The 20757-nt window shown below is 51.3% G+C and overlaps 1 protein-coding gene across 3 annotated transcripts in view; it reads left to right on the top strand.

Annotated features, from left to right (window-relative positions):
• PRICKLE2 (prickle planar cell polarity protein 2) overlaps positions 1–20533 on the top strand; it is a 417431-nt gene extending 396898 nt beyond the window's left edge. For all 3 annotated transcript variants that reach the window (XM_075549937.1, XM_075549938.1, XM_075549940.1), the window contains one exon: positions 15096–20533. In XM_075549937.1, the coding sequence (XP_075406052.1) occupies positions 15096–15970 (875 nt within the window). In that variant the 3' untranslated portion in view covers positions 15971–20533. The remainder of the gene's footprint in view (positions 1–15095) is intronic.
• Positions 20534–20757: the final 224 nt, after the last annotated feature.

The raw sequence follows: 20757 nt of genomic DNA on the forward strand, positions 1-20757 counted from the left end.
AGGTAAGCAGGCCGCCACGTCTATCTCCTGTCGGTGGGTTTGAACTGCCAGCCTTGCAGATCCCAGTCCTGGGCGTAACTGACTGTACTTACCAGAGTGCCTTCTAGTAAACCATTGGTAGTAAGTAAAAATACGTGGCATTGACAGGTGGAGGCCAGACTCCCAGCGGAGAGGGAGAACAGCCTGGCGGGCAGGGCAGGGCAGGGCGTGGGGGAGACTCATGGGGCGCTTTCCTAGGTGCAGCATGCGGGAGACTGCCAAAAAAGCAGTCAAGAGAAACAACAGCTTAATTCAAGTGTTTCAGATCGACATGAAAGCCACAAATCCATAAAGAACAAAAGAGAAAACAGTGAAAGGGCAGCGTCGAGCTCCAGTGTGACTCAGCAGGCCATTGTCACAGCGGCCAGGATGGAAATTATAAGGAAATGTACGGAGCCTAACAGGACACACCATTGTGAAAGCTGCAGGCCCCAAAATGGGTTCTCTGAGCCCGCCTGTGTCCGGCACAGTGAGGAGGGGGCGCTTTTTTTAATACCTCTCTTATGGTTCTTCTTTTTTTTTTTTTAATTCATTTTACTGGGGCACTTACAGCTCTTATAACATTCCGTACATCAATTGTTTCATGCATATTTGTACGCATTTTGCCATCATCACTATCTATTTGAGCCCTTGATATCAACTCCTCTTTTTTCCCTCCCTCCCCGATTCCCACCCTTGATAACTTATAAATTATTGAACCCTTGATAACTTATAAATTATTATCATTTTCATGTCTTACACTGATCTGTCTCCCTTCACCCCCGATTCTGTTGTTCGCCCCCCTGGGGTGGGGATCCTTGTGATTATTTCCCCCTCCCTCCCCTCCTGTCCCCACCTTCTTCCGACCCTTCTGCTATTGCTGTCGCTACTCCCAATTGTGATCCTGAGGGATTTAGCTGACCTGGATTCCGTGTGCTGTGAGCTCTGACCTGTATCAGTGGACAAACTCCAGTCTAGTCAGAACTGAAAGACAGAACTGGGGTCACGATAGTGAGGTTGGGGAAGCCTCCAACAACCAGAGAAATATCGTGTGTTTCATCGGTGCTGTACTGCACTCTGCTTGACTCATCCAGGAAGGGCTCTTTTGTCCAAGTTGACCACAGTGCAGTGCCTTGTCTGGCCTTGTCCTAAAAGTGCTCACCCCACGTCGGCCAGTGAAAGGTTGAAAGAAGTCCTTCCAAAATTCCTGTGCTTGTTTGCCAACAGAATCCTTTCTGGCATAATACACGGGGGCACTTGGGCAAGGCTACCTTAACTCCGTGGCTGCTCTGAGTGGGGCTGGCAAGGTGGGAGGAAGGAGAGAGGGGAGGGCCCTGGAGAACTCCTCCATTCTGGGCCCCTACCAGGTCAGCAGCTGCTTACTCCATCTGTATGGAGGGTGAGCCTCGCCAAGCCCCACTCACCTCAGGACGCTGTGTGAAGGGCACAAGCTGCCTGGGGCAGGGGCTGGAACCCAAGAGCAAAAAGAGAGGGCACCATAGCCTGGTTCACCTTCGTGATGCTCCCCAAGAACCTAGTCCCGCTTCCCTGAGGTTTTCTTCTGAGGCAGGTACTAGATTGGTAGCAGCTTTATTCTGGGTGACGACAGAAGTCAGGACCAGCACAAAGCCCAGCATGTTTCCTCTCCCTCTCGCTGAGGCTCCCTGGGGCCCTCATCAGAAGGCCATGAGGGTGTCCCAGGCTCAGGTCCAGCTCTCTGGCTTGTCTCTGGTAGGCACAGTGTCTTAGGAGGACCCAGGGCAAGCAGCCATGACATCTGCTTCTCTGCTGCTCCAGGTATGGCGCGCACACCAGCAGCACCAGCACCCCTGGGAGCTCATTAGAACTGCAGACTCTTGGTCCCACTCTAAAGGCAGTAGATCATCTTACAGATGCGGCCGGACCTTTTACAAAGCACCCAAGTAGTGTGCATCATGGTAGAAAGACGGGAGATATGCTTCCATCGCCAAGTCCCAGCACCATCCCAGAGTGGGAGCAAAGGGCTCAGCTTGGTTGTTTTCTACTCGCACTTCCTCAGAGACAGCCCCAGAGCCTTCATCTCTGGGTGTACTTTATGAAAGCAGCAATGCTATGTAGATAAGAACTCAATTCTCACCTCAGGCCTATATTCCATAGCTTGCATTTTGTAAAGGTTTTAACATTGTTTTAAGACCGCTAAACCATCTCTCTCCTGCAATACCTCTTTCATTTTTGCCTCCACCCATTGCTTAATCCATCCATCCTTTCATCTATCCATCTCACCCTTCATCTGTCCTTCAAGGCACGAACCCATTCATTAAAATCCATCCCACTCACCTGGGCCCATTCACCTGTCAGCCCACCCCCAGATGGTACTTGTCTCTACCAGGCACAGCACCATGAACTCTTATGCCAAGAATGACGCTGGTCAGCTCTGAAACCAAAGCCCAATGCCCTTGAGTCGATTCCGACTCAGAACTCACCTGTGAGAAAATGGGACCTTAAGACACAGTGATCTCAAGCGTAGATCCATAAATTACTGTCATCCTCCAACCTCCCTTTTCAAACTGACTGACATTGGATGAGGAAAGAGAGGAGAATGCTTGTGGTTCAAGTGGAGGTAGGAGCAAGGAGAAAGCGAAGGTGTCAGCTCAGCCTGGGATAAGCCTGTCGCAGAAAGTGCATTGCAACTAAAAGAGGGAAGAAGGCAATTTGGCCATAACACACCTGTGCGCTGGTGGCTCAGGGGTTAAAGCACTCCACTGCTAAGCAAAAAGTCTGTGGCGTGGACCCTCCAGCGCGTCCACAGAGGAGTGAGGAAACCCTTCGCTTGGGAGAGGGACAGCCTCCGAAACCCTCTGGTAATTCGCCTCAGGGCTGCTCCCAGGTCCCCATGAGGGACAGACTTGGCAGCAACATGTAGCCTCCAGTTTGCGCCATGCTCTTCACGGGGGGGGGGGGGGGGGATGTTTATGCATATTCAGCTTCTAAATTCTTTCCTTTCCGTAGTAGTTTTTAACAGACATGTTATAGATGTACAATACATCTACTAGACATCCACATTTATTAAACCCTGGGCGGTACAAACAACAGTTCGTGCATTTAGCTGCTAGCCAAAAGATTTGAGGTTCAGTTGTACCCAGAGGTACCTCTGAAGAAAGGCCTGGCAATCTCCTTCCAAAAAAAAATACTAAAAAGACCCATTGAGAACCCTAATGAGCACAGTTCTAGGTGCACATGGGGTCACTGTGAGTCAGTATCCACTTGATAACGCATATTTGTAAATGCTAAGTTCGAGCTCAGTGAATAATGATGCTCACAGAATCACTTCCCAGGGTGAGGGGACCCTCTAAAGCTCCCTCACGCCGTGCTCACTCACTGTGCCTCCCTCCTCCCAAAGTAAGCCTATCCCGCTTCTCCCGCCATGGCTTGGTTTTAACTGTACCTGTGGAGCATCTTACCTCCTTTTGTGTCTGCATCCTTCGCTTTCTCTTTGTGATTATCGCTCAGGTGCTGCTGTGCATTGCAGCCATTCATATTGGTAAAGGGATTGGATTCACTTATTTTTCATGGCTACTGCTGAGTTACACTTTGGTTTGTTAATTGCAAAGTCAGTGGTTTGAAACCACCAGCCACTCTGTGAGAGAAAGATGAGGCTTTCTACTCCTGTTAAGAGTCACAGTCTCAGAAACCCACAGGGGCAGTTCTCCTCTGCCCTTTAGGATCCCTGTGAGTCTGAATCAACTCGATGGCAGTGAGCTTACTCAAGATACTAAAATGTAGGAGGGAGAAGGGTCCCGTAGTAGTCCTTGTGTGATCTTGGGCTAATGACCGGATCTCCTTACCCACATAAGAGCACCTCTCGGTATCATTTTATGATATCATTTTATGGGAATTTTTGGAAAGTGCTGTCATGACAGCAGCGGTGAAGGACACTCAGAAGGTCACTCAGGTCCTCTGCCCTCACCTCACACCAGCGCTCTATGGACACGCTGTGCCTGTCTAAAGCCCACCTCCCGGTTTCTGAGGTAATGCCTGGGGACATTCCCTTGTGACAGACAAGGGACTTGTTCTGGATGCATTGTCTCCAAAAGACACACCTCCATGTTGAGGTCCCAATGGGTGGCCCCTTTGGATCTGGTCATGTTTGGAAACAGGAGCTTTGATAGCACTGTCAGCATGGGGTCATCGTGGCGCAGGGCGGTGAGGGGTGTGCTTTTAAATGAAGGTGACAGATGCGTGGGGCTGCCAGAGCTGGCAGGAGCGAGGAAGGCTCCTCCCCCTGGAGGCTGGGGGAATGGGCCTGACTGCACATTGATTTGGACTTCTAGGTTCCAGGACCATGAGATAATGCATTCCATTGTGTTGTAGCCCGAGGAAACAAGGCAGGGAGTTGCCTCGCTGTAATCCCGAGTCTGACTGCAGAGCCGCAGAGCTGGGATGGAGCTGGCAGGTGAACTGCAGAGCCAGGGCCCCTTGCTGCCCCCTTGTACTATGATGAACTGTGCTCACAAGCTTGCAAAGAATCCTCTCAGAGCCCCTGCTTTGAGCATCAGCTGACTCCCGCTCACATCTCCCCCATCACTCAGCCAACTGTCTCCCGAACACTCCTCACTCCGTCCGTCTGGCACTTCCACAGGGAGCTTTCTCCAGCACAAGCGTGCTCGTGTTCTCTCTGCCTAAAACATCCTTCTCATCAACCAACTTGGCTGGCTCTGTTGCCATGGCTTAGGTCTCACCCACATTATCACCAACAGAGCATTCTTTACCAGCGAGAACTAGTTGCTGCTGGTAGCTGTCTGCAAGCTGGCTCCGGTGTACGTTGACCCCCAGGCACAATGGGGCCGCCTGCTGCCCAGTCGCGCTGCCACTCCACTCCCATGTGCTGCTGTCGGTAGGACCAGGAGGATTCTTAGGTTCTCACGGACTGATTTTCAGGCCCTTCTTCCTAGTCTGTCTTTAGCTGGAAGCGCCATTGAAAACTTTCCAGTCTCTTGACCATTGGCAAGCCTGCACTGACAGATGGACGGCAGCTCAGCATGAGGCTCCTCGGCAGGACTTGAACCCAGGTCTCTTGCATTGCATGGAAGACGAGAGAGAATGCTACCACTGACCCACCACTGTCCCCACATGCATTCTCCGTCTTGGCATCCCATTCATCTCCTTCCTAGCAAACAGCATCTCTGGTCTTGGTCCTGATAAGGTGACTTAGTCGCTGTTTCCCCAGAGCAGCGTATATGTGGGAGGCATTACCTCCCAGGGCTTTGCTCCGAGTTGTTACATGGAAAGAATAGGGCTTTGGCAGAAATCTCTCAAAACCAAGGAACCAAAGGGCCTCCAGCTCCTTGGCTTCCCGCCCTTGCAATGGGGGGTGGGGGGAGGGGTGTCGTTCAGCCTTGGCCCCGATGCTCACATGTTCCCTGAGCAAATACTCCAGTGTGGTCTGCTTGTTGACTTGGGCGAAGAGGTTTTGGAAAGCAGCATGGGGCTGGAGTAAGCACACTCCAACTGTCCTCACCGGGTTTGCATTTTCACACGGCCTTTTAATTAGCGGTAGGCTTTGCGGCAAGAGCCAGAATCCCCCATGGAGCTGAGGAGAAGCAGTTAAAATGGACCACACATGTTTGCCCAAAGTGTGCCTTCCCGCTCTTCCCCAGGATGGCTGCATCGAAGACCATCGTCAAGGTGGTGGCTGTCTATCAGTGAAGGCGGGCAACATGCTGGCTCCGTGGGTAGAAGATCAGGAGCCCTCGCAGTAACCTGCGCTTTTCCAAATGTTTCATTGGTTCATGCTCATTCTCATAAATGTACTAAGTCACAAAAAGCAGTGGTCTTAGGTCTGTTGTGATGCCTGTCACTTCCAGACCTGCCGGCTCCAAGACCCGGGCCCAGAGTGAACGCTGCTGGAACACAGCGCCTCCATTGTGGGGGAAACTAGAATCTGCCATGGTGCTCCCCAGGACCAGCTGGCGGCATGAAGTGGCCAGCCTCACTGTGCCCAGGTCTGGCTGGGACGGCCCCTTCCTGAGCAGGGAGGCAGGCCCAGGCCTGGCAGACAGGGGCACAGGGCACGGAGTCAGAAGTGCACACACGCCCCCAGGCCCTGGCCCCCTCCCCTGACAGCAGCTGACGGAAGGAATTGTCGACTCTGTCTGCCAGCACTTTTCCTGGTGCCACAGGAGCAGATGGCAGGCACGTGAATGAATGCAAGCCGGCTTATGACCTGTTCCGCTGGTCACCGGGGACCCACTCGACAGGCCAGAGACCAGATTAAGGGAGGAAGAAAAATACATCATGGGATCCGAATTTCAAAAGCGCCAAATAGGCAGAGAAAATTTTAACGAGGAAGGCCATCAACACAGAAACTTGAGACAGGGTACTAGCAGCAGGTATGCTGAAAGGGCTTTCAGAGGGAACACCAATTCGCTTTGTCCTGATTCTTGAGCCCTATCAATGGCAGGTAGCTATACTGTGGACAAAGGGGGGTTGTCTCCCCCAAATGCCTGCGCTAACGAAAATTAGCTGGTCATGCCACAATAAAGGGGTTGGAAAGAAATCAGGCACGCTAATTAGACACCAATGGGAAAATCCACAACCGAGCATGCTCAGGCCCAAGTCACCGATGCTCAGGTGGGAGGTCCACCTGGGCGCACAGACGAGGCACCAGCGACATGGCACCACACAAATGCGCCTAAACTCAGCCAATCAGCTAGGCCAGCACCCTCAACCACGCCTCCCCAGCCAGTGGGCACAGGAGGGGATACATAGCACTGGCTGGTCTCTCTCCTCTTTCAGGAGGGCTCTTCGAGAGCGCCGGGTGGGAATCTCTCCTGCGCCGCGGGAGGTGCGTCAGTGGTGTGTACTCGCCTGCGGTCCCCTTTCAGGCTCAGGGGATTCCCTGCTCTTGGCTCTGCACGTGTGGCTTTGCACTCCTGTTCCGGTATTCTTTTCAAGGGGTCTTTCGCGCTCCCCTGGAGTGTCCGTCTTGGGTCTCGAGCTCCCACGGAGTCCCCGCTCACCTTGGTACACTTTCTAGAAATAGCCTGTGCTGTTTGTAATATCTGAGCGTTACTTGGATTTACAAACATGCTTCTGCCCCATGGATTCTTTCAGTGTTGCCAAGCAAGAACCGAGGTATACCACCCCGGAAGCCTAACGTTTCCATCCCTCCCGCACCCCGACCCCCCAATATAGACAGACGTGTTCATCTTCACTAGAAAGGGAGAGTGGACCTGGTTTGGGCCTGGGCTTGTGTGTGCATTTGGGGGTGCAGCTGTTTGGCCCCCTGCTGTGCTGGCAGCAGGCGGTGGGGGAGACAGGTGGCCAGCAGCAGCCCTAGGATTAGATCCGTTCAAGCAGTGGCTCTCACCTGCCCCATTCATTGTTGCCTCTTCCCCCACCTGTGCGGGGAGAGACTTAGTGTTGTCACAGCTGAAGGCGTTGCTACTAGCATCTGGTGGGTTGAGGTCAAGAGGTCACTATGTACAGGACAGCCCTCCCCCTCTATCCACCCAGCAAAGAATTCTCCAGCTGAACTTGCTGATAGGTGCCCAGGTGGGGAAACCCCATTGTCATCAAGCTACTTCCGACTGGTAGGACAGAGTAGACCCTCTACCCCCACTCCCCCAGTGGGTTTCTGAGACTCCCCAGTCTTCACAGGAGGAGGCTCAGCTTTCTCCCTGGGCTGGTGGGTTTAAGCCACTGACCCTGCAGGTGTCAGCTCAATGCATAACGCCCCCTGAGTGAGGACCTGAAAGTGTGATTTCCTGGAGCTTAAGCTCTTTCACCTTCAAATGAGATCGCCCTTCAAACACTCACCAGGAGTGGTGCTTCTCAAATGCTAAAGGGCCTGAGAGCCTTGTTCAGTTGAAGATTCAGGTTCTGTCCAGGTGGGGGTGCGGGTGGTACAGTGGGCTGATTTGGATTCGGAGCTGCCCTGTGCCACAGGATAGGTGTGCACCCTGGAGAGTTTTCCTGGCAGGTTCTTGATGGGAGCAGATCACCAGGGCTTGTCTCCTGGTAAATTTTAACCGCTGACCCCCTGTTAGCCACCAAGCGCTGGATCTGTGCACCACCAGGACTCCTAGTTAGAGCCTGGGACTCTTCCCAGTTCACTAGCTCAGAGGGGCTGCCATTGTGCCCTGACACAGATCACATTTCACACAACTAAGGGTCTAGAGTGTGTCTACAGACTCCCCCTCGCCGCCTCCTCCTTCCCTCTTCCCGCCCTCCCCTGCCTTCCCTGTCATGCTCCTTCTGAACCATTCCATGCCCTGTGACCAAAAATGCATGCGAACATGCAACTCCACTGCCCAGATCACAGTGTTTCCAGCTGTTGCCAATTTGAAGTTCAGGGTGTTGATGAAATCAGTTGACTTCGTTGGTGGGGGAATAAAAGGATCCCAAGAGATCTGCTCAGATTACACCACCACCACTGCCCACCTTAAAACAATACACGCAAACATGGCCCTCAGGACTTTGTGTGTGGGGTTGGGGGCATGTGGGCTGGGGTACTGGGGCCTGACCCGGCTTCAAAGACAGCAGCGTGTTTGCATTCTGAAGTGGAGGCAGGCAAGCTGCAGGCAGAGGCCAGATGGTAGACCCCTTGGGCTGTGCCGGCCTTGCCAAGAACTCCCCAGCCCTGCAGCTGCACTGAGGCTGCAACACCATGGACAATATGTAAATGAGGAGGTGCGCTTGTGTTCCAATGAGCTTTTATTTACCAAAGCAAGTGGTGAATTGGATTTAGCCCACGGGCTGTAGTTTGCAAACCTGTGTTCTAAACTTGATGCCTCTGGCCATAAACCATAATTTGCAGACCCCTGTTATCAACAAGCCCCCCCCACCCCACCCCCACACACACACATCTCTGCATCAGGAAGGAGAAAACCTTACAGAAAGGTAGCCAGCTTATCCCTATGAGTTATACACGTCTGGAGGGCAAGGGTGCGTAGATACTATTTCTCTGACTGCTCAGGAATGTGAATGGATCTATTAAGCTGGCAGAAACACAGCTCTCTGTCTTCCTACACCAGATTTCTTTTCTTTTTTGAAAAGCAGGATTGTCAAGACATAAATACGGAACATAAAAATGTATAAAGGGCTGCCAGCCATCACATTTAAACCTGAACACATCCCTTCCCATTCTAGTCCCGTTGCTGCTGCATCAGCTCCTGCCCATGGCGCCCCCAGGAGGGTCACAGTAGAACTGTGCTCCACAAGAATTTCAGTGGCTGAGGGACCCTGGTAGCCTAGTGGTTACACATTGGACTGCTAACGAGGTCAGCAGGTCGGACCCAGCAGCCGATCCTTAGGAGGACAACGAGGCTCTCTCCTCTCCTAAAGAGTTCCAGTCTTAGAAACGTAAAGGGGCAGTACTAGCCTGTCCTATATGGTCGCTGTGATTCAGAATCATCTTGATGGCTGTGAGTTTGGAGTTTGAGATGTTTCAGAAGCGGATTGTCTTTCAAGGTGTCTCTGGGTGAACTCCAGCCACTCGCCTTGCAGCCTTTCGGGAACATCTGAGCATGTTAACCATCTACACCACCAGGGACTCCAGGCCTTGACCAGCAAGGGCTGCCTTTCCCTTCATCAGCCTCAGCCCCAGAGAGGTTCTTGAAGATGTAGGTTCTTCTGCTCCTCTGAGAACTCCCATTTGCAATGGTGGGGTGTGGTGCGGGCTGAAATGTTCAAGCAGCTTACCGTGTCCACGGCTGCTCCGTCACGCTGACAGCTTAGCCACGAAAACCCGCTGGCTAACTCTGGGACTGACCTCCCCTTTCAGAGCAAGGCCTTCAGGCCCTGAGGGAAGCTCAGAGGCCCTGTGTGCTGGCCATCGGTGCAGCGGCGCCTGGCCCAGGCGAGCCGGGATGCGGCCAAGTCAGGGCTTTCACATCACGGCCAGCACATAGCAGCTCTCACAAAGCCCGAGTTATCCGGAGAGCAGGGAAACAAACAATACTTTCTAGTAGTAAATCAGAGTTCCACTTTGTAAAAAATGGCATTGGGCAGGATTCTTCTGCCAGGTTTGCCAGAGTGCCCGGGGGCACTGAGAATGCCATTTCTAAATTCAGGGCAGACTGAGTGTGTCAGCTCAGCATCTCTGGAGAAGTTATAGTTTGCAGTCCAGGCCTTCTACATCATATACATGCATACTTGCACACACACAGGCACACACAGGCACACACAACACAAGGAGACCTACACGCATGCACATAACGTGCACACATGCGCGTACCATGGCTTGGGCAGCAAGAAAAGACGCATTTGGTGCAAGAGAGGAGACTCACCTTTTGGAGTGCCATGTGGCAGGCAATACTACATTGCAACATGCCAACACGGGCTGGTTCTGCATAAGCAAATGGAGTGAAGAATTGATGGCCATCTGAATAGAAAAGAAGGACCAAGCTCTCTTTGGGGGTCGACATGATTGACAACAGAGGCTCATGTGCAGAGGACAGTGCTATCCGCCAGGCCCTGTGTGGCCTGCTCCTTTGACACATTTGTTCACAGTCATGCATTCAACACATATTTGTCTGCCCTTTAGTTGGCAGGGTGTAACTTCTTGGTCATCCTTTCTTCTCTGGGGGAGTTTTCAGCCTCGTTCCGCTTGCCTCCAACACTGAGTAGCACTGGGCACCAAGAGAACTGCGCTCCGTGGGATTTCAAGTCCGTGAGCTTGGAGAAACAGATTGCCAGGCCTTTCTTCTGAGGCAGCTATGGGTGGGTTTGAACTCTAACCTTCTGCACCTTCCAGGGTCTCAAGGAACAGAGATGGGGCTGGCAAAGAGGCTGTGGTCCTTGCCTCTTAGAGCTTATCAAGAGAGCATGCATGCAATCTACACATGTTCCTAACCGTCCTGAGGACTGTTGGCAATAAATCGCACTTTGGACCGCATCAGACCGTCACAGCTCATTATCACTTTTATCCCCATTTTGCAGATGCATTTTGAGCAGTTTCAAAATTGCCAGAGTCACTAAGTCAGGAAGTAGCTCTCCAGTTCAACACGAAGAGAGAGAGCGAGCGAGGGTGTTTTTCTCATCAGGTGGGAGCTGAGATTGTACCATTTCATCTTGGGAACCTGGGAGCCGCTAATTTAAGCAGATCTCCAGAGTTGTGATTAATAAGGCAGAACATTTTTGCAGATTGGGGAGCTAATTATAAATCTCCTGTCCTGCGACTTTAAAATTGGAGAAACCCCAGATGGTGTGCCGTATAATGAACCACAAGAGACGGTGAGATTGGCAGGTGTGATCATGGTATTTTGGTTCCTGATGTTTGGAATCCCACTCGTTTGGATTACAGTCAGTTATTCTCTGAGCTCTGGGCTCATGAAGGTCAAAGGGTAATTGCTAGCTGTGAGGAATCAGCTATCTTTGTTCACTTACCAAATATTTATTGAGCACCAAACAGGTGCCTGGTGCTGTGCTAGGACCTCGGGGGGTGTGGGGCAAAGGGGGGTGGATAGAAAAAGATCCGAGCTGAAATGCGGGCATCAAGTAACAGGCTTTAGTGGGAAGCACAGCCTGGTGGAAGACTGAGGATGGGAAGAGTATCACTGACACGCAGAAAGACACCGCAGACAAATCTAGCCTCGGGGCTGGAGACGTGTGCCTGACATTGGGGGAGCATCATGTAGCTCCCTGATCGACAAGTTTGAATAAAGGGAGTGACGTGGCTTTCTGACCCATCTGAGACGGTGTGGCGGGTGAAGAGAGTCTGAGCAAGAAGCATGAGAGAGAAAACCTTGGAAGGGCCAGGCTCGGTTTTATACCCAGCTAGACGCATCACGGATAAAATCCCTCTTCTTGTGCTCGTTGGGGTCAAGTCAATGGTGACTCATGGAGACCTTAAGGACAAGGTAGAGCTTTCCCATAGGTTTCCTAGGCCAGAAACATCTGTGAGTCAGGCAGTTCTCCCTCCTTTCTACGGCAGTACCTTTGTCTTGCAGAGTGGCTGATGGGCTCTACCCAGACCTTTCCTTTTGCAGCTGAGTAAGTGCTTATGGTAACCACAGGGCCACCAGGAATCCTTCCCCTGCTCTCCAGAGGGATCCATGTAGGGACCGACTTACCTGTAGACTTAAGTCAGGGTGCATCCAGTGGGTACCTGGGACAAGTGCTACGGAGTGACTGGTTTGGGGGGACAACTTTGCTACCTTAGTAAGGAGTGTTTAGGGAAGGCAGGGGGAACATCGTTGTTGAGGGCCTTCATGATCTGGTGAAGTTAGCCCAGCAAAGAGAAGGGTTTTCCAAGAAGAGCTGGGATGAGCTCTTTGATCTGTTAGGAGGAGGAGGAGGATGGGAATGTAGTGTAGCTCAAGCAGAGAGAGCAACAAGGAATGTTCCGTTGATGATCTGAGAGAGTGAGGCAGGAGCCAAGTCACGTAGGGCCTTGCGTCTACTTAAGGATTCTTGATTTTGCCAACTGTGAAATTAACCACAGAACTACCCTTTGTGGAGGCAAGTACATAGTGATTGCTCATCTGTGGACAGCGTTGGCCGCAGGAAACAAAGGCTCATTGACCTGTGTGCAAGAAGTCTGAATTGGTGAATAGGAAGTTGTGAGTGTTTTTCTTTCTGGAGTGAACAGGTATTTTCCACTCCATCCACACGGTCCCACAGACTAGCTTATGTTTGGGTAAAGCTGACAGTAAACAGGGCCCCCCTGTTCTTGTCTAAGCATTTTCTTTCTAGGGGAGGTGGTGTAGGGTGTCCTGCGATTTCCCAAGGTAAAGAAGCTCAATGGGAGAGAGCCTCTCCAAGCAGATATGAGGCTGCTTTTTTTTGCATTTAGCTCCTCATTGAAATAGGACTCTGTTCCCACTTGAGATGTCCTCGGAAGTGCTTCACTTTGGAGTTCATGGAAGACAGGTTGGGGAAAAGGTCCTAGGAAGTTATATTTGCTAGATTAGTTATAGAGTTCTAAAGGTATAAATGTTCTCTGCAGCTAATCAAACATGGAGGTTCATGGGCGGCCAGAGGTGCTTCCACGGAGAAGTCTGGCAATCTACTTCCGAAAACTCAGCCCTTGAAAACACTGTAGGCCACAGTTCTACTCTGATTGACGCAGCCCGTGTCTCTGTGAGTTGACTCAAGACAGTGACGTCACGATAGCTGGCTAGTTTATTTTTGCTGACTCTCATTCCATTGGAGGGCATGGGTAGAAAGACCCACAGAGGCCACGGGGCTGCCTCAAGAGAGAACTTTTGTGGCTAGCTGTGATTGTGAAGATTGGTGGTTTGGTTTTAGGGGGGTTCCCCTCTTTCTGCCTTAGAGTTTATCCACTCTGGCTCCGCATTCATCACAATGTGAGGCTGCTGTCCTCACTTTGCCTTCAGATTGGGGCAGCTCTGGAAGTGATTAGTCTGTTGTAAATCAGCTTGTGTAATTTGTGTCTCGGAGATAAGCAACAGAGAGAGAAGGGACTGAGGGAACCCCTTCCTCTGGCCCCGAAAATGATCCAAATAATGAAATTTTTAAAAAATAAATTACTAGAGAGTAAGTATCCTGTTTGGCAGGGCAGTTTCTCCAAAGCCTTATCCCTTGTTTAGCATTGGCAACTTTAATGATCATCAGTACATTTTAAAGCTGTACTATTGAGATGCAGATACATCTTATATAAACCATTAAAATTTCACTTCCATGCAGGTGCTAGGCAACGCTTACAGTCGGTGTTCCACTAATGTGATGGTTGGCAGTTTGAACCACCCACCTTTCAGTTAACAGCCGAGCACTTAATTGTTGCACCACCAGGGTGGGGCTATTCAAACCTTTGGTACATACTCAGAGGTATACAAGTATATATATCGCGTGGTTTATACCAGGTACTTTCCCAACACGCTCATTTGCGTGGCTTGGGGTTTCTGGGTGGAGAGAGAAAGCTGTTGGCTTCAGAAGATGGGGAGGAATCATCCGTGTTGGGGTTGATAATGAGCCCAGGCCATGTTGTCTACAACCAGAAATGGCAACGCTGCTGTTCCTTTTAAGGTACAGTGAGTGGGAGGGTGCTGAGGCTGCTTTAAGATGGGCTAAATGGACATTACTAGAGAGGGTCAAGATCCCCCATTGCCTTCCAAATGATTTCGCCCTCAGAGATACCTGGAGCCCATTTCACGCCACTTAAGAAACGCAGTCGCACTGCGAGGAGTCAATGAAGTATTTTTCAAAATGCCTCCCCAGGGGAAAGGGAAGATGCCCACAGGCCCATTTAGAACACTGGAGCAGTGATTCACTCAGCAGCCTGAGAAAGTAAATAGCCCTCTGAGAAGCCTGAATTATTTCTCAGGAGCCACTTAGTGCTCAAGACATTTGAGGCAGGCCCCTACGTGCCACTTAGAGACAGCAGTGAAAATGCCCAACACGGAGTGCGAGGCTCTAGAACCTGCCAGTCATCTTGTCCTGCTGGGTCAGATTGGCCATTGCTAGAATGCCAGAAGCTGTGTCACTGGTATTTCAATTACTACCCATAGTAGGCGAGTCTCAGCAGAGCTTCCCAACTATGACAGACTATCAAGAAAACCAATGGGTCACAACCAAATGTTTCCCAATGTAGTTCTGGAAGCGGGCCTTCGTACGTGGATTCACGTGTGCTAAGGATAGTGAAGATGGCCCAGGACCAGGTACTTGGGTCAGAAACGAGCCAGAGCCGCCTTGATGGCAGCTAACCATAGGCTCTCAGCCCAAGATTGCCAGGAACTGCTTGGCCTTGGGCTGCCGTGATAGCTTCTGGTTTCCCTCTCCAGAATGTTTGTCCCATGTGGCTTACTGTTCTTCATGAGCGTCAGAGGTCTTTGAGACCCTTTTTAAAGTGAGATCCAAAAGGGCATTCCATAGGAAACCAGCACTAAGGAACTTTTGTGAGCCTTTGGCGGGATTTGTACGTAGTGAAATGCCCCTCTGAGGACCAGCATGCAAGTTAAGGCTGTAACCCTATCTAGGTGGACGTCGCCCCTCTGGCGGGTTCACAGTGCCTGCGCTCCCGGCCCTCCGGGCGCCTTGGTGCCAGTGACCCTGGAGACGGAGGGCGGCCAGACGGTGCCCTGCGTTGGCGCCACGGCTGCACTGCCCGCTGTGATCCTGTCCTCTCTCTCCCGCAGGCCTCTCCGCTGATGGTGGCGCCAAGCGCCAGGAACACCTGTCCCGGTTTTCCATGCCCGACCTCAGCAAGGACTCCGGCATGAACGTCTCGGAGAAGCTGAGCAACATGGGCACGCTGAACTCCTCCATGCAGTTCCGGAGCGCCGAGTCGGTGCGCAGTCTGCTCTCGGCCCAGCAGTACCAGGAGATGGAGGGCAACCTGCACCAGCTGGGCAACCCCATCGGGTACCGAGACCTGCAGGCCCACGGGCGGATGCACCAGAGCTTCGACTTCGACGGCGGGATGGCGGGCAGCAAGCTGCCCGGGCCGGACGGGGCGAGGATCCAGCCCCTGAGCGAACGCACCCGGAGAAGAGCCACTTCGCGCGACGACAACCGCCGCTTCCGACCTCACCGCTCACGGCGCTCGCGGCGCTCGCGCTCCGACAACGCCCTCCACCTGGCCGGCGAGCGCGAGGCCCTGGCCCGGCTCCAGGAGAGGCCGCCGCTGAGAGCCAGGGAGGCCTACGACCACTTCGTGCGCCAGCGGAGCTTCCAGGAGAGCCTGGGCCCGGGCTCCCGGCGGGACCTGTACGGCCAGTGCCCCAGGACTGTGTCGGACCTGGCGCTGCAGAACGCCTTCGGAGAGCGCTGGGGACCGTACTTGGCCGAGTACGATTGGTGCTCCACCTGCTCCTCCTCCTCCGAGTCCGACAACGAGGGCTATTTCCTGGGCGAGCCCATCCCCCAGCCGGCTCGCCTGCGCTACGTCACCAGCGACGAGCTGCTGCACAAGTACAGCTCGTACGGCCTCCCCAAGTCCTCCACGCTGGGGGGCAGAGGACAGATGCACGGCAGGAAAAGACAAAAGAGCAAAAACTGCATCATTTCTTAATCGGCCACTGGGCGTGGGGGGTGGGGGCTGATGGAAGCAGAAGAATGTAAATTCAGGAACTTGCCCTGCTTTGAATTTGGGGAAGTGCTTTGGGAGGAGGGGTTGATGGGAGGAGGGGGAAGAGGAGGAGGCGGAGGAAAGCCCCTGGTGGGTGGAGGCAAGGTTACAGGTGGACCCCAAGGGAGCCACAGTCGCTAGACATGTCGAATATTATTTGCACATTTCACTTTGGAAACACTTTAGGCTCTCAAGGCCAGGGGTGGTCACCGCCTCGCCCACCGGGCCCATGGGGAGTTGCCGCTCGCACGATGGCCAAACTTGTTTTCTGCTAGCTTGTACTCTTCGCTGGTTCGCTCACTCTTAGGAATCCCCTCCCCTCTTTTATTTTTTTTTCCAGTAAGTAATTTGTTTTATTAGCCAGGACCCAAGACTAAGTTATTTACACGTCCATTGTAAATGCAATGTAAATGAGAGTTCTGATAAAAATATTTTTGTATTTTGTAATATCAAAGGAATTTCTATATCATAGGACTCCGTGGGGACTTGCATGCACATTCCGCATTGTCTGTGAGTGGTAGTCTTCAAAGGTGGCCCAGGGCCACCTCTATTTTTAATTTAATTTTATTTTTTCTATACAAATTTGTTACATGTCCGTGAGGCCTTTTTCAAAGGAACACATTCAATTTGACGGTTTGTTTTTTTTTTTGTGGCTGGAAAAAAAAACAACTTTTTTTCTAATTCTTCTACTAAAGTTTTTATGCTTCCTTCCTGCATAAGGAGCTATCCTTAAGACTCCGCCCACCCTCAGTAGACTTTATTCTCTACAAAGTGATAGTCATTTGTTTTGCATTTTTCTTCCTTCCATTCTTTGCCAATTAGAGAAACTAACCAGTGTCAGTAAAGTCCCGTGAGAAATGCCATCCCTGCTGGGAACGTTGAAGTTGCTTACTGTTGATCTCTCCCTTGGGGACAATTCAAGTGACTGTGAGTGGTGCCCTTGTGTGATGTCAGCATGACGTTATTTTGAATGTGGCGTTATTTTCTGGTGCTCATGTTTCCTGGATTGTATTATCTGCTTTCCTTTACTGAGGCAGACTGACACTGCCTTTTAGCCTGGCAACCAATTGTCCTCCAAGCAAATGAACTCTTAAGCACTGGGGCTTGAGGGCCAGGAAGGTTCTGTGGGAGGAGGGGCCTGGGGACTCACAGTGGAATCTCCATTGCAAGCAAGAGGATTTGAAAACAGAAAGTAAGTAGGTCAAGGGTCCAAGCCAAAGAGGACTAAGAAAGAAGGTCACGGACAAGAAAAACTTCTGGGAAGGGAGCTAGAGAAGAAGGGAGGCTCCTCCCACAGCCCGCCCCCCCACCTCCCCATGCCCACAGACTGAGCCCAGTGTCACACGCTCAGTAGCCTGAGTTTCTGGGTTCCCCACAGAAGGCCAAGCCACTCAGGAGATTTCAAGGCAGCGATGTTGAAAAGCTGGCTTTGTTTGAGAGGGGGATTTCTATTTTGAACACTGAGGACTGTTGATCAGACAGAGAAATGGGCTCAAAAGTGAGTTTGCTTAAAGAAGACGTTTAACGGTTGTACTGTTTATACTCAGAAAAACTTCCTACCTGGCTTCAGTTCACAGTGAAGCACTTGCTTTTTTCTGCCATTTCCCTCGTCCCCTTAACGGCTCGTGGCAGGTGAAAGAACCCACCAGGACCCACCCTCTAGTGAGCTATACTGTCGATGTAGTACCTACCCAGTGTGTCTCCGTGGCCATCTGCCACAGTGAGGTGAGCGTGGTCTCGTTGCAGTATCGTAGTTAACATTTTCTAGTACTTTCTATGGACAGAACATGAGAAGTGACTGTTCAGACACCTTCCCAAGTGGGTCTGGGGAAAGGAAGGCTGTAAACGATGTGGAAGCGGCACTCCATTCGGGATGTATTAAAAATAATTTGCTTTTCAGGTATTAATATGACATTTGTCATTGTCACTGACTTTTTTTTAAGCAATGCAAATGTTGGTTGTGGCTGTTTTCCGCATGCTATCTTCATATCTAAGTGCTTTATTAATTAATCCGAGCCTCTGGAGAATTAACTATTACGTTTGTATAGTAGGTTTGTAAACTGCTTGGCAAATCGATTAAGAAATAACGTGCTAGCATACCACACTTCTAAAGTGGCAGGTTTCTGGTAGAAATTGAGTGAGCCCAATTTGGATTTTTGAGTTTTCTGATTGATGAGAATAAAGGGATAATTTTAGATAAAAGAGAAACGGCAAGTAGATCCTTCAGCAAACAGCTAAAAATAAGTCTGTCCTCTCTGGCCCCAAATCCAATGACAGAATTCTCCCAGTGAAAGCAACTCTACGCCCTGCTCTTCAGAGTACCTCTGACCGTTCTCCAGGAGAGCTCCGTCCCCCGCCAGCAAAGGGAAGAAGGCGGCCTAGAAACTGACACGGAGCCAGGCCCCGAAGGGCCTAGGAGGAATGAGCCATTTCAGAACTGGCTGCCCAGGGAGCATCCAGCGAACCAAAGGGGCCAGGGGCTAGAGCTTGAGATTTCATGAGAGCCATACCTCAAGGTCAAACTGATTGCAATCAGGAGCGAGCGGGCCATCTCTGTCACCCGAATAGAAGGCTTCTCCCTACCTGTCTGCCACACCCCATCTAGGCACCTCACTGGGAAGGCAGATGGAGGGCAGCTAGGGAAGCTCCTTGTTGTTACCCGTTAGCCCTGCTCGTGGCCGCTTCACATGTGCCTGACGCTCGTAGGGTTTCAGCCTCAGGTTGTCCCTACAGGGCAGAGCAGAGCTGCCCCATAGCATTTCCCAGGCTGGAGATCTTTACGGGCGACTGCCACATCTCCCGCAGAGCGCCCCATAGATTTACGCTGCTCACCTTCCTGTCAGCAACCGAGCATTCAGCCACTGCACCACCAGATGCTCTGGCAGAACAAACTAGCAAACAAGCAACCCTATCTAACCCCATGGCTGTTGAATCCACCTTAGCGAAGCTCCAGCCGCTCGGTCCCAGTGCAAAGTGATTTCCTCTGAATGCCCAGCCTGGGCTCTCTCTATTAACCGTAAAAGCAGTACCCTGGGACCTTAGGGAGAGCCATTCACAAATAATAATGGTGAGACCCGACCCGCTCCAGATGGTGGGTGTCAATGAGAGGTGCTCTCTTGAGACAAGACGAAGACAAATCTCTGGCCTCCTTTTTCAATCCCGTGTACCTTCCCAATTTTTATAGGCAGCCTTCTGTACATGCTTTTGCTGAGGTCAAATATCGGCTCATGATTCCTCATCTAATCCCACCTTTTAACCAAAAATAACACAACTCGTTAAATCCCAAGGAGAAGTGTGCTACGTGTGTTTCTGCCTAACAGAAACCAGATGCCAACACCTAAGAAGGAACTCTGTCTGCCTATGGCAGGGGAAGGTGGACATCTGAACCCATTCTCGGAATACTTCATGCCAGAAGGGTTGCTCTGAGCAATTGTTCGGCTCCTTCAGGGTCTTGAAAGGGACTTGAATTGGGCTCAGTGGACGCAAGCCCACGCGCAGAGCTCCTTCGCCTTGCTTGCTCTGCCTGATGTTTAAAGGCAATGTCAGATGGCTGCCTTCTGAAGTTCATTGCCATGCAAGGTAATCCCCCGAAGGCAAGGGAGCTTCACCTCCCATGCGTTGGTCCTCTGGGTCTTTCTCAGACCGCAGAGCTTGTTTGGCCATTTGGATGTAGTCATCAAGGTCACGATCGAGACAGGGCTGGATTCCCTTCACATTTTCTCCTCGGAGTCTCCCAGTCAACACAAGGCGCCCATAAAACATGACTCGCTGGTGGGAGCCACGTTATTTAATAGACTTACTTCCTGCTGACAAAACTAGCTCCCCCTGGGGGTGGGGGGAGGGGCAGAAAAAGGAGAAGGGAATGTCCTGTAGTATTAGGAAAGTATTGCTGTGGTTTAAATGCGGTGAATCCATAAAAAAGAAAAGAGGAAAAAGTTTAAAAAGCATTATCCTGAAAACTTCCTGAGACATCCCTGGGCCTCACTGGGCCTTTGGCCACTGACACGCAATAGATGACTGACCAAGCTTTGCTAAAATGTGTGGAGAGAGTGAGGGATTGCCCAGGACAGACTGTCTGTTCTCAAGCCTTTCTAGCTGATGCCATGTTTTTCTGGAAAGGGCTTTGCTTCTGTCAGGGACCCTGGCAACATTGAAGGCCTGTGTGTCTTCCATTTTCCTCTGCACAGTAGAACATTGGCTGTGTTTCTCTCTCCTCAACATGTTCTTTCCTTCACAGGGCCGCTTTCCCCTTTGCCCGCTGTCATTTCGAGTGTGTCCACAAGACCTCAAAGAGCTCGGGAAGGTGAACCAGGCCAGAGTCTGTGTTGTGTGTCAGCCGTCAAAGCTAATCTGTTGGGAAGGCCTGCAGCAGGCCTTTGGTGTGGGCTCTGCCAGAGACTGTTGTGAACATTTTGCTTGAGATCTGTGCCCTGTAACGTGGATATGATGTTTTCCTGATATCTGTAATACATTTGTAAACTTCCAATAAACTTTGAATAAGAGAAATGCTGGTGCTCCTCTCAGTCCTCCCCTCTTACCCAAACGTGGGGAAAGGCTGGGAACACGCTTGCTTTTGAGCATCTCATTGAAGAAAGAGAAGACCACCGTGTCAGGAAATGAGACTGTCTATGAAAAATGGACCCGATCAGTTTAAGTCGGTTCCTCTGCCTTCATTCAAAGGCTGACTGACATGTTGGGGCCAACCATTTCTTCTTTGGAAGGGATGCTGG

Source organism: Tenrec ecaudatus, chromosome 5, assembly GCF_050624435.1.
Source record: "Tenrec ecaudatus isolate mTenEca1 chromosome 5, mTenEca1.hap1, whole genome shotgun sequence".
Taxonomy (NCBI): domain Eukaryota; kingdom Metazoa; phylum Chordata; class Mammalia; order Afrosoricida; family Tenrecidae; genus Tenrec; species Tenrec ecaudatus.